The following is a 14,317-nucleotide window of genomic DNA, read 5'->3' as shown; positions in this document are numbered from 1 at the left end:
CCTGTAGCATCTGGCAATTGGTCCTGCTGAACTTACAGCAGGTGCTAGCAAAGTTCATTTCCAAAACCACATCCATCCGAAAAATTCAGCCTTCACTTCCCATTATGGAATGACAGCATCTCCCTTCAGGCTGACGGAGAGAGAGAGGAGCTTGGAGCAGGCAGTTCCTGGAGGGACGGCTTCCTAATAATTACGCTACGGGGGTAAACTTTCTACTGGCGTATTACTGTCCGGGCAAATTGCTGTCTAAATCCTGTCAGAAAGGAGATACCTCTTGTAGCTTGGAAGCGTGTCCTCTTTTCTATAAAACCAGCTATGTCCAGAGACCCGAGGTCGCAGCTGCCCTAAATAACCTGCTCTTTCTCGCTTATGTCCTTTCCAACTTCTTATCTGTATGTTGAGGGATCTGTGGTTCTACAAATCTGGTTACACTTAAGTGAGTTTAGATTTCTCATGTACTGAGGTGTTTTGTTTAGTTTAGGATAGAGTTTCTCACATTAGCCTTTAACTCTGTGGGTTTTCATCACAAAGAATGGGACCTGGCTGTCTCTGAGTGCAGTCCAAGTGAAGAGAGTTTATAAGGAGAAGGCACAGGATTTGCCTAACCCCACGATCTAAGTAACTCCTTAAAACCCTGTTTCTACCCCAGCCAGCCCCCCTCTGCATTCCTCATGATGTGGCTCAGCCTGGACCCTTTAGTGCTGATAGGAGGCATTTTCCAATTGCCTCTTGTTACCCCTACAGCGTGCGTCAGGTCCATGACACATCCAACCCCTGCAGGCTTTGGTTATGTGCTGGCGAATGGGTTTGCCTCACCGCTGTTCTCTACTGGATGGACTGTCAGACCTGCTCCAATATCAGGTCATTTCACCCTCTGGCTATCTTAGGCACTTTATAGCCCTCATAGGACTTCACAGTTATTAATGGCTTTTATCTCACTACACTCTGTAAGGCAAGGAAATAATATCCTCAGTTTTAGAAACGGGGAACTGAGGCACGCAGTAGGTTGAGTGACTTGCCCCATATGACACACCGTGAGCCTGTAGCTGAGCCAGGAATTGAACCTATTTCTTTTGAATCTTAGTCCAGAATGCTAATTGCTAGGCCCTTCTTCCCTCTAGTGGCATGCCCCTAGGAGGGACAGAACCAAAATTAACACTACAGGTCATTTAGCTCATGTAACAGAGGCTTATGTTTTTGGAGCTCAAGGTGTCAGTTGCCATGGAGAGTCCTGTGATTATTTTCAGAAGTGACTAGAGATTTTGAGTGTCTCAATTTTTGGGTGCCTAACTTGACACCCCTTAAAGGGGCCTGATTTCCAGAAGGTGGGTGTTCAGCACTTTCTAGAAACCAGGTCCCTTTAAGGTATATGAAACCGGGCAGCCCCAAATGGAGGCAACCAGAATCACCACTCACTTTAGAAACTTGAAGCCCCAACACTCCAAAATTTTGACCCAGAGAAAAACACACTCAGCAGAAACAATTTCTCAGGTGTTTGATCACGATGGAGCTGATTCCAGCCCCACAGCTCTGATCCGGCGGCTGGCAGCTCTAATCTGATAGGCGAGAAAAGTAAAACAAATCAATGAAAAGTTCCACGTTAGGACTCCGACTGTCTGATGTAGATTTGACCGTGTGTGATAGATAATGTGTCAGCTTGAGCTGTAGCTTTAAAAAACAAAAACAAATGTCACGCGTGAATATGAAGGGTGTGTTCATCTAACAGCAGGACACCGAATGGTAATTAAAACATTCAGCAAATGGGAACAGACCAGCAAACACTTAAGTGGCCTAAGCCCATCTAATACAAAGAAGGCGGAAGGTGCACCTGCTAAGCAGAAAGGCAATAATCCTATTGCCTTCCATTCCACAGCACCTTCCATCTAAGGAGCTGAAACCAGTCTCATTAATTCAGTTTCCCCCGCAAGGTGGGTTTTACACATGGGGATGCAGAGGCACAGAGTGCAAGTCATGCAGGAAATCTGTGGCAGAACCCAGGAATCCTGGCTCCAGGTTTCCCGCGCTAGCGCCTACCCTGCATGTCACCTGGTACTTAAGGGCTTGATCTCGAGCGCAGGAGTCAAAGGAAAGAGGCTCTAATTGCTCACTGTTCGAGCGGCTTGTGGATTTGGATAGGGAAACACATCCAGATATAAAATGCTGCAGTGTATTGTGAGCTCTCCAAAGCAGCAAGATGGCAGATTTCTCTGTCCTCCCAGACAGCTGGAACAGATTTTACATTTGACAAAAAAGTCTGATCTATGGGCTTCCAAACAGCACTCTGGACAAAGCGCTTATGTGTGTTTTAACAAACATGTTCATGAAGGCAGGGTTTGCGGCCAGCCCACTAAGAGTTGGCTGCAAGCTGCTCCTAACTTGGACGGAAAAGTGCAGAAAATCTGTGTCCAGGCTAAACAAATCGGAGCACAGGCACCCGTTCAGCCTTGAATCTCGGAAGCCTTTGACCGGCCAGTAGCTCCAGGTGGTCAGAATTTGCAGTCTTGCTGGTTGATTTCTATAAGGCCATTTCAATTCAGACCCCAAACGATGATGTGGGTGCTGTTCTGCACACCCCTCCCAGTTAGATAACTGCACAGTTATTACCATCTTCATGCAGCACAGTGCCTGAAACTTCAGAGCAAGGCAAATCGACCCTTTTAGGTCCTCACTCAGCAAAGCACTTAAGCGCTTGCTTCATGCTAAGCATGTTCTTAAGTCCATCTCTATTCTGCACTGAATAGGGTGACCAGATAGCAAGGGTGAAAAATCGGGACGGGGGTGGGGGGTAATTGGCACCTATGTAAGACAAAGCCCCAAATATCGGGACTGTCCCTATAAAATCGGGACATCTGGTCACCCTAGCACTGAAACACGTCCTTAACTTTAAGAACAGACTTCAGTTCCCTTGACTTCAGTGGGTTTTAAACACCTGCTTACGTGCTTTGCTGAGCTGGCACCTTCATGCATCTGACCTATTATGTAATACTATCCATAGATGTGGGATTTCCTTCCTGAGCCCCATGGTGATCAGGTGGCATGAAGCATGAGATTTAACTTCCCTGATCTGATCATGCATATGGCAATAATGGTAATCCAATTATCTAGCCTTTTAAAAATGCAGCCACACTATTTGACTCTCTGCTCCAGAAACGCGGAGTTCACAGTGAATATATTTCTGTTCATTTGGGAAGATCTGAAAGTATTTCCATTGTGGGCATTTGTTCAGTTTAATGTGTTCTAGGGGTCACTGTGTGTCCCCCCCCACTCCTTGGCTAGGAATTTTCTGGGCAGTGTTGATTTTTTCCCTTAGTATGTTTTTAGTTAGCTTTTTTTGTTGTACCCAAAGACCTTTGGGTGTTGGCACCACATCATGAGAATATTTTATTATTATTTATCACAGTTATGAATGCGACTCTGTTTACTGCATGGCCCCTAATGATTTACACAAATTCCTGGAACCCATATTGTGCAAAGTGAACGGAAACCTCACAGCTGTGCATTCCTTCAGTGAAAAGTGCAGTCCGGTTCCAGTCTGTTTCTTAGCAATAAGTCAAGCCTGTGCAATCTATGGAACAGCTTGGCAGCCGCGTAAAACTGTCTGACTGTTAGAACAATTTGTTGCTCACTTATTCTGGGTCCTGCCCTGAAGTCCTGACTCCAGTAAACCCCCACCCCTCCATTTCCAATATTTGCCAATTGGCTTCACTGAGTTTTGACGGTGCGAAGACTTCAAGATTGGAGCCTTAGGAGCACTTCTGACGCTTTGAAAATGACAATTTTTTTTTTTTACTCAGCAATTGCAGAACATTCAGATCATTTTAAAGAGGAGGCAAACAAGCAGCAGACTGGGATTTGGCTGAAGTAATGAATTCAGCTCTTCACAGCCGCACTAGGTAGACATTTCTCCCTGGAACCTAATTAAAATACTTTAATATCCATCTTTCAGCACCTTTTGTGAAGCTGGATGACAAACAATGAGTCACTCTATTTTATAATTACATAAATATTAACTTATTTTAAAAGAGATACATTTGGGGCCAGATCCTAAACTTTCCATCTGGCTACTTTGGGCTGCGCAGACGGCACAGAACAGCCAGGAACCTGGTCTAGACGGGCAGTGGGGGATTCCCAAGGTATACAGCAGCATCTCCCAAAGTGCAGGTTGTGCTGGACCAGCTGGGGGTGGAGAGCCATGAAGGTGTATGGAGTGACCTGGGTAGGTTGTAACAACGCATGGCATGGGTACAAAGGGATCAGTGGATACATTTTCCTGAAAGGGGAGGGAATTAGCCTTCAAAAGTCTGAGATATGCTGGCATGGGGAAAAGGCAACATAGTGGGAATGGGGAACAGATGGGAGGAGGACCAAGAGTGGAGTATACTGCGTTCCAGCTGATCCTCACCTGTGCATTGGCCATAAGGGCTCAGAACAAACCAGCCTGTCCAAGAGCGGCCCTCAGGCTGTTCTAACTTGTACTGGGGGCTGGTTTCACCCCTGGCTGCCCCCAGGAATGGGGAAGGTGTATTGCAGCCATCTTTGCCCCCTGTTCTGTCAGTTGCACAGAGAGTATGGTGTGAGGTCTCACTGTCCTCCCAGAAGAGCTGAAGTTAAGGGCTAACTCTTGAGAATATGCTCCTGATTCTTAAGGCGGGCCCCATTGCGGGCAAACACTTACCCTGCAGTTGCTCTCTCTCCTCCATTGTGCTTCCCCCATTGATCTCCTGGTTTACCTTCTCTTCTGTCTCTCCCTCCACATTTCTGACAAGCTCCCCTGAACTGAAGAGCCGCCCATCAGTATATGCCGGCTGCTTGGTTGGCGTTCGTTTTTTCCTGATTTCTTTTCTCTCATTCCAGGGGTCCCTGATAAAAAAGAAAAAAAAAAGGAAAATAAAAAGATGCTATTGCTAGAGTGGGTTAAATATCTGTAACCAAACCTGGGACTGATCATCACAGGCCGCCAGAGAAAATGTGAAACCCAAACCCTAATGGATCAGACTCATCTGACCTACAAAGGATGCGGGGAGCTCCATTACAGGAGGCGTTGGGAACAGGAAGCTACTGTTGAGAATAATCTTGGATTGGGAAGGGGGTTGGATTACACCACTTTACTTGATGGTCTTTTCCAGCTATGATTTCTCTGATTCACACCACGGTCATATTAACCCTGTTTCTATAGAAGGAAAAGACAATGCTCCGGTTGACTTAAGTGGTGGTAGATGCCATAAAGAACATAGAAAGAACTGCCTCACGTGTTATTCCATGTGGTAATAAGATATCTGGCCATATTGGCAACTCAGAGTGTGGCAGGGATCCGTAAAGGCAGAGCTGTGTGAAAAGGGTAAAAGTATCACCCCACCTGCCATATCAGCCCAGGTCATTTCCCAGCCTGAAAAGTTCACTTTTCATTAAACGCATTGAAACTTGGAAAATTCAGCGCAGTTTGACACAAAAATTCATCTTCACTAGAATGAAACGTCACATGTCCAAAACCAGTGGGTTTGCTCAAAGATACTATTGCGCAGAAATCCACGACATTCCCCCCCCGCTCCCCATCTGGACCAGTTCCATGAAATCAAAACCGAATGTGAAAACCTCAAATATTGCGAATGTCACTGCAAATATTTCACATGGCCGTACGTAGCCCTGTGGCCAACGTAGGAACACTACAGAAGTAGAAATTCAACAGTGTAAGCTCGGAAGAGGTTAAAACCACGACAGAAGACAGTCCCAGCTCAATAATAAATTGGATTTATTGGTTGAATTTTATGGACACTAGTCAGATAATGATGCCTTTGAACAACAGTAGCAATGCTTAAGCTGCGGAGTCCAACCTTGACCTGACAGTAGTTTTAAAACCGGCCTATTAACTGGAATGGTGTGATACTGGGTTTATACCTAAGTTTACCAAATGCCTTCTCTTTATATTGCACTTTTGTCTCAGCTTGTGGCTGCAAAGCCAGTAGAGGTGATTTACCTGCAGTCCCCCACGCCACTCAGTCGCAACAAATGGCAAGGCGAGAACAAAACAGAAGTGCTTTCCCACAGGAAGTGGGCCAATTCAAGGGGAGCTGAACAAGCTAGACTTTCTGGAGTTTGTTCTGTTGAGAAGATGGGTAACTTCTACTAAGAGCGGCTTCGTGAGAGAATAAGCTTAAACCAGACTGTTCTCGCTATGTAATATTCACGTCTGTCCGAAGCTGTCCACTGCAATTATAGGTAGCAAATAAAATAGACGAAGGCAATGTATAGCCACTCGTTTCTCTTCTGAAAAGGAAATTCCTCGGGCCAGATTCATTACAGTGGCATAAGCAGGCACAGCTCCACTGAAGGCCATTGTGCTGAGCCAACTTAAGTCAGCCCAGAGTCCAACGCTTCCTGACAGCCTGGAAGCCATGACAGGATCAGACACTTTATCCATTCCCACGGCTCTGAAAGAATTCAGATTCTCCATCTAATAGTCATACACAGCCGGCTAAATGACTATGCTTGCTGGGAGAGGCAAGCTGGCATAATGCTCCTGAGCCCAGCATGACTCCATGGGTGGTTAGCTTGGTCCCCGGCCAAAGCAATGAAATTGGAAGGAAGTACGTGGCTTCTCTTTGGTACTTTGTGGTTTGACCATCTGCAGGGAGCTTGAGTAGGCGAGCGTCTCTCTCTTTCTGCCCACCCCCTCCTCCACAGCAGACCAACAGCCAAGGAGCAGTGATAGTCTCTATCACTATAATAAATGACACTTCTATAGAGCTTGCCAACCGAGGATCTCAAAGCACTGGCAAGCCTGCACTTGGAACAGTGCATTCAGCTCCGGCACCTCAGTAACAGAAAGATGTAGAGGAAAGAACAACAGCACAATGATTGCTGGATTGGAGGGGCTGGTTTATGGGGGATGAGATAATCATCTAGAGTATCAGAGGTGTGCAAAGGATGGAGACGAATGGAGGGCATAATTATGGGTAATGGGATGAAGGTAAGAAAAGAAGCATTGACGATATCAGGGGAGTCTTTCTGGCAGTGAGATTTATGAAATAGTGAAAGAGTCTTTCATTGGATGTGGCAGAGGCCTCATCACGTGGCAGGCAATTTTAATCTAGGAAATAGGTCTACACCAGCAGGAGAGGCACTGGACAAGTGAGATGAATCTCTAATTTCTGTGATTAATGTGGAGATCATCGTTAGGGGTTACAATCAGGGAAAACTTTTTAAAATCAGTGTTTCCTTTAGATGCCTATTTTTCTAGGGTAACCCATACCTTCCCTCCCATCTCCCCCAACTTTTGCTTTGGCCTGAAACGTACTCGTACATGGCCAGAGAGAAATGATTGCTGAATACAGCTGAGGAGGGTGGGGAGGGAAAAGTACATTCATGTCATTTTTAAGATGCAAGATTACAAAAGGCTAAAAAATAGATGTTTGTGGTTTCTGAAGCCATTTGGCATTCCTGGGTGGGAGTTGATGAGGCTCTGGGTTTTTGTTATTATTTAGACACCCTTACATTTTGCAGGGCTATTTCTCTTCAGTGTGGGTACGTGTGGGTAGTAAAGCAGAGGGTATTTTGGGGAAAAAAAACAAAGTTAAAAATGGCCTTGTTATCGAGTTTAGAAAAGTGCTCATTGCATGTGCAACCACTTGTTTTGTTTTTTTAAAAAGAGCTCAAATTTGCTGTAGATTTTGAGGATGTGGACATGCAATACCAAAACGCAATGAAATATATACGGGAAAACAACTGAAGCACGCTCCTCTTGAGCTGAGATCCCGAAGAATATATTTCATACTTCATTATGCATTTCCTGATTTATGTTAGCTTGTATCTAGTACTGTGTGAACACTGGGAGTGTGGGTTTGTACAAGAGTCAGCTAAACCTTCTGGTGGGCTCAGGTTGGATGGTTTCAAGGTTGAGATAAAGGTCCACACAAACAAAGAACTCTCTGCTGAATTCATTGAACTCTTAAACTCATAGAGCAGTGTTGATCCACTATGCTGTGCTCTGATGGTCACCATACAAGTTTTAGTAAGTGTTGCACCAAATTCAATTCTTGTGGGTATCTAGTTATACTTCGAACCTCATCAGCAGCACTAAGGATTCCCACTAAATCCTGCATGCTCAGAAGAGAATCCTATTCACTAGCATCAAGGGTTAAGCGGCTTTTGACCTCTCTGTTTCTGTCCCTATTAGTGCCCAGCATACTCCTAATCTATACTAGGACAATTGCTATGGATCTTATTCTTCCTGATTCAGGCTATGTCTACACTACCGCAGGATCGACACTGCTGTGATCGATGCACCGGGGGTCAATTTAGCGCGTTTAGTGAAGACCCGCTAAATCGACGGCAGACTCCAGTACTCCAACAGGAACGAGAGGAGTAAGGTAGATTGATGGGAGAGCTTCTCCTGTCGACCCAGCATGGTGTAGACACCACAGTAAGTCGACCTAAGCTACGTCGACTCCAGCTACGTTATTCCCGTAGCTGGAGTAGCGTAACTTAGGTTGACTTACCGCAGTAGCGTAGACATCGCCTCAGTGTTGACTCAATGTCAATCCAGTAAGTCAAGAATTATTTCACTTCTTTCTGTTTCTTTCTCCCAGCATTGGACAATTAAACACTATCTTCTCGAACAGTAACAGTCAATGGCTCAAGTTGTGGGCTCAGTTACACTGGTGTGTAAATCCAGAATGTCTCTGCTAATTTCAGTAGGATCACTCTGGATTTACACCAGTGTAACTGAGAGTAGTGTTTGGTCCACAGTTTTGATGTCACAGACAAAACTTAGAGAAAAACAGTCACTCCATCAGATTTTGTAAGAGAAATAAATAACTACGCTTCATTCTCCCAGTAGCACTGCCATGCTGTGTGACAGTTTCCTGAAGGAGATATTCTTATGGCTGCAGAAGTTTGCGCTCAGATGCTGGACAAATCTCTCTTGATCAGAGGTGACACAGTTATAAGAGATGCACATTCTTTACTTGCCAGGTTCAAGCACTTATTAACTATTGACTCTCAGGTATTCTCTGATCTGAACGTCTCAAAACACACAAACATTACAATTTCCTTTTTCCTAGTCCCAAAGGACATACTGACTTGTCTAATAAGTGCATCCCATTTGATATTCTCTTTACCCATTACTTCTTTAAAATGGAAGAAAAAGGACTTCTGTTAAATTTCCAGTTAACCCTCTTTGGTCAACTAATGCTTCCTTGTAAAACCTTAATATCGCTAGTTTTCCTCTCGGGTTAATTAATATTTGATTAGTCATCTGGAAAGGTCATGGATGTTTAATCAATAATATCAGTGAGATGATTGTCTTCCAAAAATTATAGTATCTGTAGAATAATTAGGCATTCTTAATAACAGCTAGACACAGATCTTTATTTACTCTTTTGCTGTGAGTGGAAATTAAAAAATTAATCTCAACTCACAGGGTAGGTTTGTCCAAAGCTTCTTTGGTATCCTTTTTTCTATCTGACTTTTCCTTTGTGAACACAATGCTTTTTTTTCTGGGTGAAACAATTGGATTTGTGGAAAGAAACTGGAAGAACTTAGTACAATAGGCCTGACTTTGGTGAACATTGTTGATCTGAGTCCTCTGCTGCTTTTGGGGACTGGAGGGAGATTGAAACATCTGGAACTTTACGAAACACTGTTTAGAACTTTGGCTATTAAGAAAAGCGGGACTCAAGTAATTTACAAAGCATCTGATAACCTTTTCAGAGCTCCCGTCTGCTTCAAATTAACAGTGTTTATTCTCTTCACCTCTAGTTCTAGCCCAGTGTAATCAGTTGACAAATCTTCAGCGACTTTAGTTGGGAGCACATTTGAAAGGTACGTCTGGTCTGTTGCTTGCACATGCAAAATTTTCAAAAAAGATTTACTTTTACTACTTCCTTGCACGTTCCTCCCAATTGCTGGTTTACTGAACATACCATGTACAAGGACTAGATTTATAGAGCATCTGCCTTGCCTTTGGAGAAGACTCTGAATGTAGATTATTCCAGGAATCAGCAACAGAAATACTGTAGGGGGCCATAGTTTCTTGGGCAAGGCTGGCAGGGGGCATGTAGTTGAAACAAGAATTACTGAGGTGACTCGGTATGGGAGTACGGGAATTCCAGAGAGAATTTTAAATCAAAGCACAAATCCGTAAAGCTTCGCAATGATGGCTTTTTTCCCATCCTGAACTCAGGTGCCTTTCAGCCAGCATGCAGCCCGTGGCTGTGTCTGTACTGAGCTTCTCTGGCAAACATTTCCCTCTGCAGCTAACACAGCTGCAGCTCCTTTCTTGTACAGAGCCTTACTATGTGCATGGCCCCCACAGCCATTGGCGTTTTGAATGCAGTGTCATTTTGACTTGCTCTGAGAGCAGACTTCTTGTTAAAAATACCACCTTGCCAGTGCTTCCACTTCAGTTAACACGAGGGGAATGGCACGGATGTGAGCAACAGTGGGAAATTTTTGCCCCCAGAAAACCCTTTGTGTAGACGGCTCTTGAGCATCAGCAGCAGTAGGAGAAGAGTAAAGGGTGTCAGGGGAGATGCTTTCAGGGGGACAAGTGTTGCCAATGCTCATGATTGATTTCATGATTTTTCTTTGTTTCCCCCAAAGGACCAGCTCCTGGAGTCATATGATTACATAATAATCTCATCTTTCATTAAAAAACAGTAAGTTTCTAGTCCTCGTGGTTGAGGAGAAAAGGTTGAAAATGTGAACCTTTAAAGGCGCCAGTACAAAAAGGCAAATTGAAAGAACCCCGAATGTGTCATTTTAATAATCTCAAGGTTTTTATGTCAAGCTCATGATTGGAGAGAGAGGGGAGAGTAAGATTAACTCAGCTGAGTTTAACTGACACGGTGGGATCAAGCTGATGAAAGAGGATTTTCTCACCTATCCTATTAGAGCTCTCCTCAGCAGGTCATCACATCTGCAGAGCATCCTCTCATTTTCCGGCTTATTTAAGCAGGAGATTTTCTGTATTAATCTTCTCTTAGCTATCCCACACCGCCCAGGATGTGCTGTGGCTACATCCTAGAACCTTAGTTAGGCAGGCATGCTAACACCTTTGATACGTAGGCTAATTAACAAAACTATTGTTAACCCCCCTTCTACTGCACACCCCTAATTGTCACCTACCACCCCACACTGAAACCCATACGGGGTATCATTAAACAATTACAATCCTTTCTCAATAGGGACCCCATCCGGAAAGAAATATTTCCGGAACCCTTTCTTCTGGCCTTCAAACAATCCCCCAACCTCACCAAGCTCATCATCAGAAGCAAACTCCCCACAGACCCACCAACGCAAAGGGGCACCGGACCCTGCCAGAACAACAGATGCAAAACCCACTGTTACAATGATCGACACTCCCCCACAACACACCTTTCCGGATTCCTGGGTCCTACACTTGCCTATCACAATACATGGCGTACTCATCCAGTGCACAAATGCCCCAGTAACAACTATGTGGGTGAACCCAGACAATCACAACGCTCTCGAATGAACTCACACAGAAAAATGATAAAAGACAAAAACATCCTGTCGCCCATGGGCCAACGCTTTCCCCAAAATGAGCAATCCCTCTCTGACCTCAGTCCTTGTCCTCAAAGGAAACCTGCACAACGCCTTCAAAAGACGAGCCGGGGAGCTTAAATTCAATCTTTGTTAGATGCTAAAAATCAGTTGTAATAAAGACACTGGATTTATGGCTTATTCTGACACTCCTTTTGGTCAGATGACTGCAGGGTGGTAATGGGCCATGTCACCTTGAACAATATGTGTTAACCACTTATGTGAAACAATCTGTTCCATCTTGTATTCAGTCAGCTCTGACACTCCGAGTCCCTTCCCCAGCCCTGAGGAAGGGCTGAGTATAGCTTGGAAGCTTGTCTCTTTCACCAACAGAAATTAGTCCAGTAAAAAATATTACCTCACCCACCTTGTCTCTCTAATATCAAAACTATCCCACACTTGCCAAGCCTACCATAGCTGTTATACAGACTCTCTATGTGCATCACAGCTCGAACAGCCTTAACATTAAAATTAAAGCATTTTCATACGCCTTAGCACATGATATATAATTTAATCTTGCACCAGGCCAGCGGTTACAGGTCAACAGTGATGAAGAAGGGAGGAGAGAACTTTATCATTTTGCATCTATGATACAGGAAGGGTGCTGGGGAGAAGATCCCAAGAGATGGGAAGGATCATCTGGAGCCAAAGAGGATGAGCCCTAATGTCACCCAAGGCACCCACGGGGATGAGATTACATAAGAACTTACATAGAATAGAAGCAAAAAGGCTCTTAGCAACCTGCACCTTCATCCCCTGTAGCTGCCCAAGCTCTCCTTCAATCCCTTAATGGGAAGCACCCCAGCCAGACCTGCCCAGCTGACAAACCAGCCCCTCCCACAATTGGTATTGTGCCCGTTAGCCAAGGCTAACTGAGTTCCCCACACATATGACTTAGTACAGACTCCACAAATCCCAGGGCCAGCCTTGCCCTTCAGACTGTCCAGGTCAGTATCAATTTGAATTTCTTGCTAGGCAAGCATTGGTCATGACAATGAGATGCCCTGGGGGCAGAGGAGGGGTAACATGGTCTCAGAAATTCATCACAGAAGTAGCTTTAGAAGTGATCCAGGTCTGGAAACTTACTTGGGGTGGGCGAATGTTGATGGATTTTTCAAGTCCCATCTCTTTTCCTGCCCAAAGGTTCCCACAAATTTCCCGTCTGGGGTCCACAGTCTGGCGCTTCTGTCCGAGGAGCCGCTCAGAATGAATGAATCTGAACCGAACATGAAGTGCTCGACACTCACCACAGTGCTGTTATGGGCTCTCCAGCTACACAGTAAGGGAGGCTTTTCCAGAGAGCCCTGGAACAATGGACACAAGAGAAAGAGACTCAGGTAGCTGGCCACTAATCACAACCATAAAAAAATCCCAACAGAGAAAGCAGAATCCACACCACATGAATGGAACCTAGGCTGTCGGATTGATCCAGGTCAATAAGGCTTCAGGTAAGAAGTGGGGTTATTCATGTGAATGATGCATTTCCTTGGGTCTGACCTACCTTAGATAAAGGGGGAGGAGTTGTATAACAGATTTTTTTTCTGTATTTTATCATCCTAAAACCATCAGCACAAAAACCATCCTGTATTAATTCCTGGCTAATTATCCTGAAGAGATTCAGCCTTTGCCCTTGTGTCCGATATACTTGGCATGGATTAACGAAACATTTCACACCCAATCTCATCATTTAATTAGAAAAGGAAGACAGGAAAAACTGAATGCTCCCAGCGGCTAATATGAATTTCCAAAGCAGTGACCAGTCCCTGCTTCCAGAATGAAGCTCCTCATTACCTTTAAAAATGGAGAATAATAAGCCCAATCTTTTGTCCTTACTCAGGCGAGACTGCCTTGGGCTTGATTAGGATGAGTGAGGGAGACAAGGGTGAAGTTAAAAAGCGAACACATGGACAGCCGCACCATTGGGACATGTACACAGTGAACCTGAAGTAACTATGATCTCAGCATGGTAACCCTCCAATTGCCCTTCCCACCTTTCTCCTCTCTGCTATTAGTTGACTTCACGTATGGGATCAGGAATTTGTTCTGTAAAACACCTAGCGCACTGTATGTATTGTATGTACTGTATACATCATTGTTAATAACACTATGCGACTGGCTCCGTGGAATACTCCAGCTGTGGTGTTAGTAAGCTGCTTATCGCGCCAAGTAACTTGTTTACTTAGCAGGCTGGATAATTGTATCGCTTGCTTTCTGCACGTGCTGTGTCTATAAGCCCCAGCATTGGAGATTTGTAAGGGAAGCAATCCTGGTGCTCAGCTCATGTTATTAGCTGAGTCAGCAAGAAAGGAGCACATTAGAGGCTGAGCTGAACTAATTTTATTTTTTTGCAGGCAACATGGCCTTTTGTCTCTCCGATTTTCTCCATAAAGGTTTTTTAAATCATGGAGTCCATTCAAAGAAATCAACAGTCTTTGCTTTCCTGCCAGAGACGTAGAGTGAATGTAGCAGACATATTTGGGGTGGGGGGGATCCTGAAGGCCATATTTAAGATGGTGATGCTACAAACTACCATGGCCAAAGTTCATGCTTACAAACTAGAAGTTCAGGGAAACCCCAAGAGTTCCTGTTCAGGAAGAATGGACCGGTGGTTAGAGCATTAGCTTGGGAAACTCAGGACCAATTCCCTGCTTCAACAATGTCTTCCTGTGGGAGCCTGGGCAAGTCTCTCTGTGTCTCAGTTCCCCCTCTGTAAAATGGTTCTCTGATAACGGGAGCCATATGGCTTAGATGTACT

At 44.6% G+C, this 14,317-nt stretch overlaps 1 protein-coding gene across 1 annotated transcript in view; it reads right to left on the bottom strand.

The window, feature by feature from the left end:
• Positions 1 to 14,317, bottom strand: part of LOC112105488 (WD repeat-containing protein on Y chromosome-like) — a 52,736-nt gene that overhangs the window by 7,988 nt on the left and 30,431 nt on the right. The window contains exons 16-17 of the mRNA XM_026654377.1: positions 12,649 to 12,866; positions 4,676 to 4,860 (exon numbers count right to left, since the gene is read on the bottom strand). Coding sequence (XP_026510162.1) covers positions 4,676 to 4,860; positions 12,649 to 12,866 — 403 coding nt within the window. The remainder of the gene's footprint in view (positions 1 to 4,675; positions 4,861 to 12,648; positions 12,867 to 14,317) is intronic.

This window comes from Terrapene carolina, unplaced genomic scaffold, assembly GCF_002925995.2.
Source record: "Terrapene carolina triunguis isolate 2854851 unplaced genomic scaffold, T_m_triunguis-2.0 Scaffold192, whole genome shotgun sequence".
Classification (NCBI taxonomy): Eukaryota; Metazoa; Chordata; order Testudines; family Emydidae; genus Terrapene; species Terrapene triunguis.
Note: the sequence above shows the minus strand (reverse complement) of the source record. Positions and strands in the feature narration are given on the sequence as shown.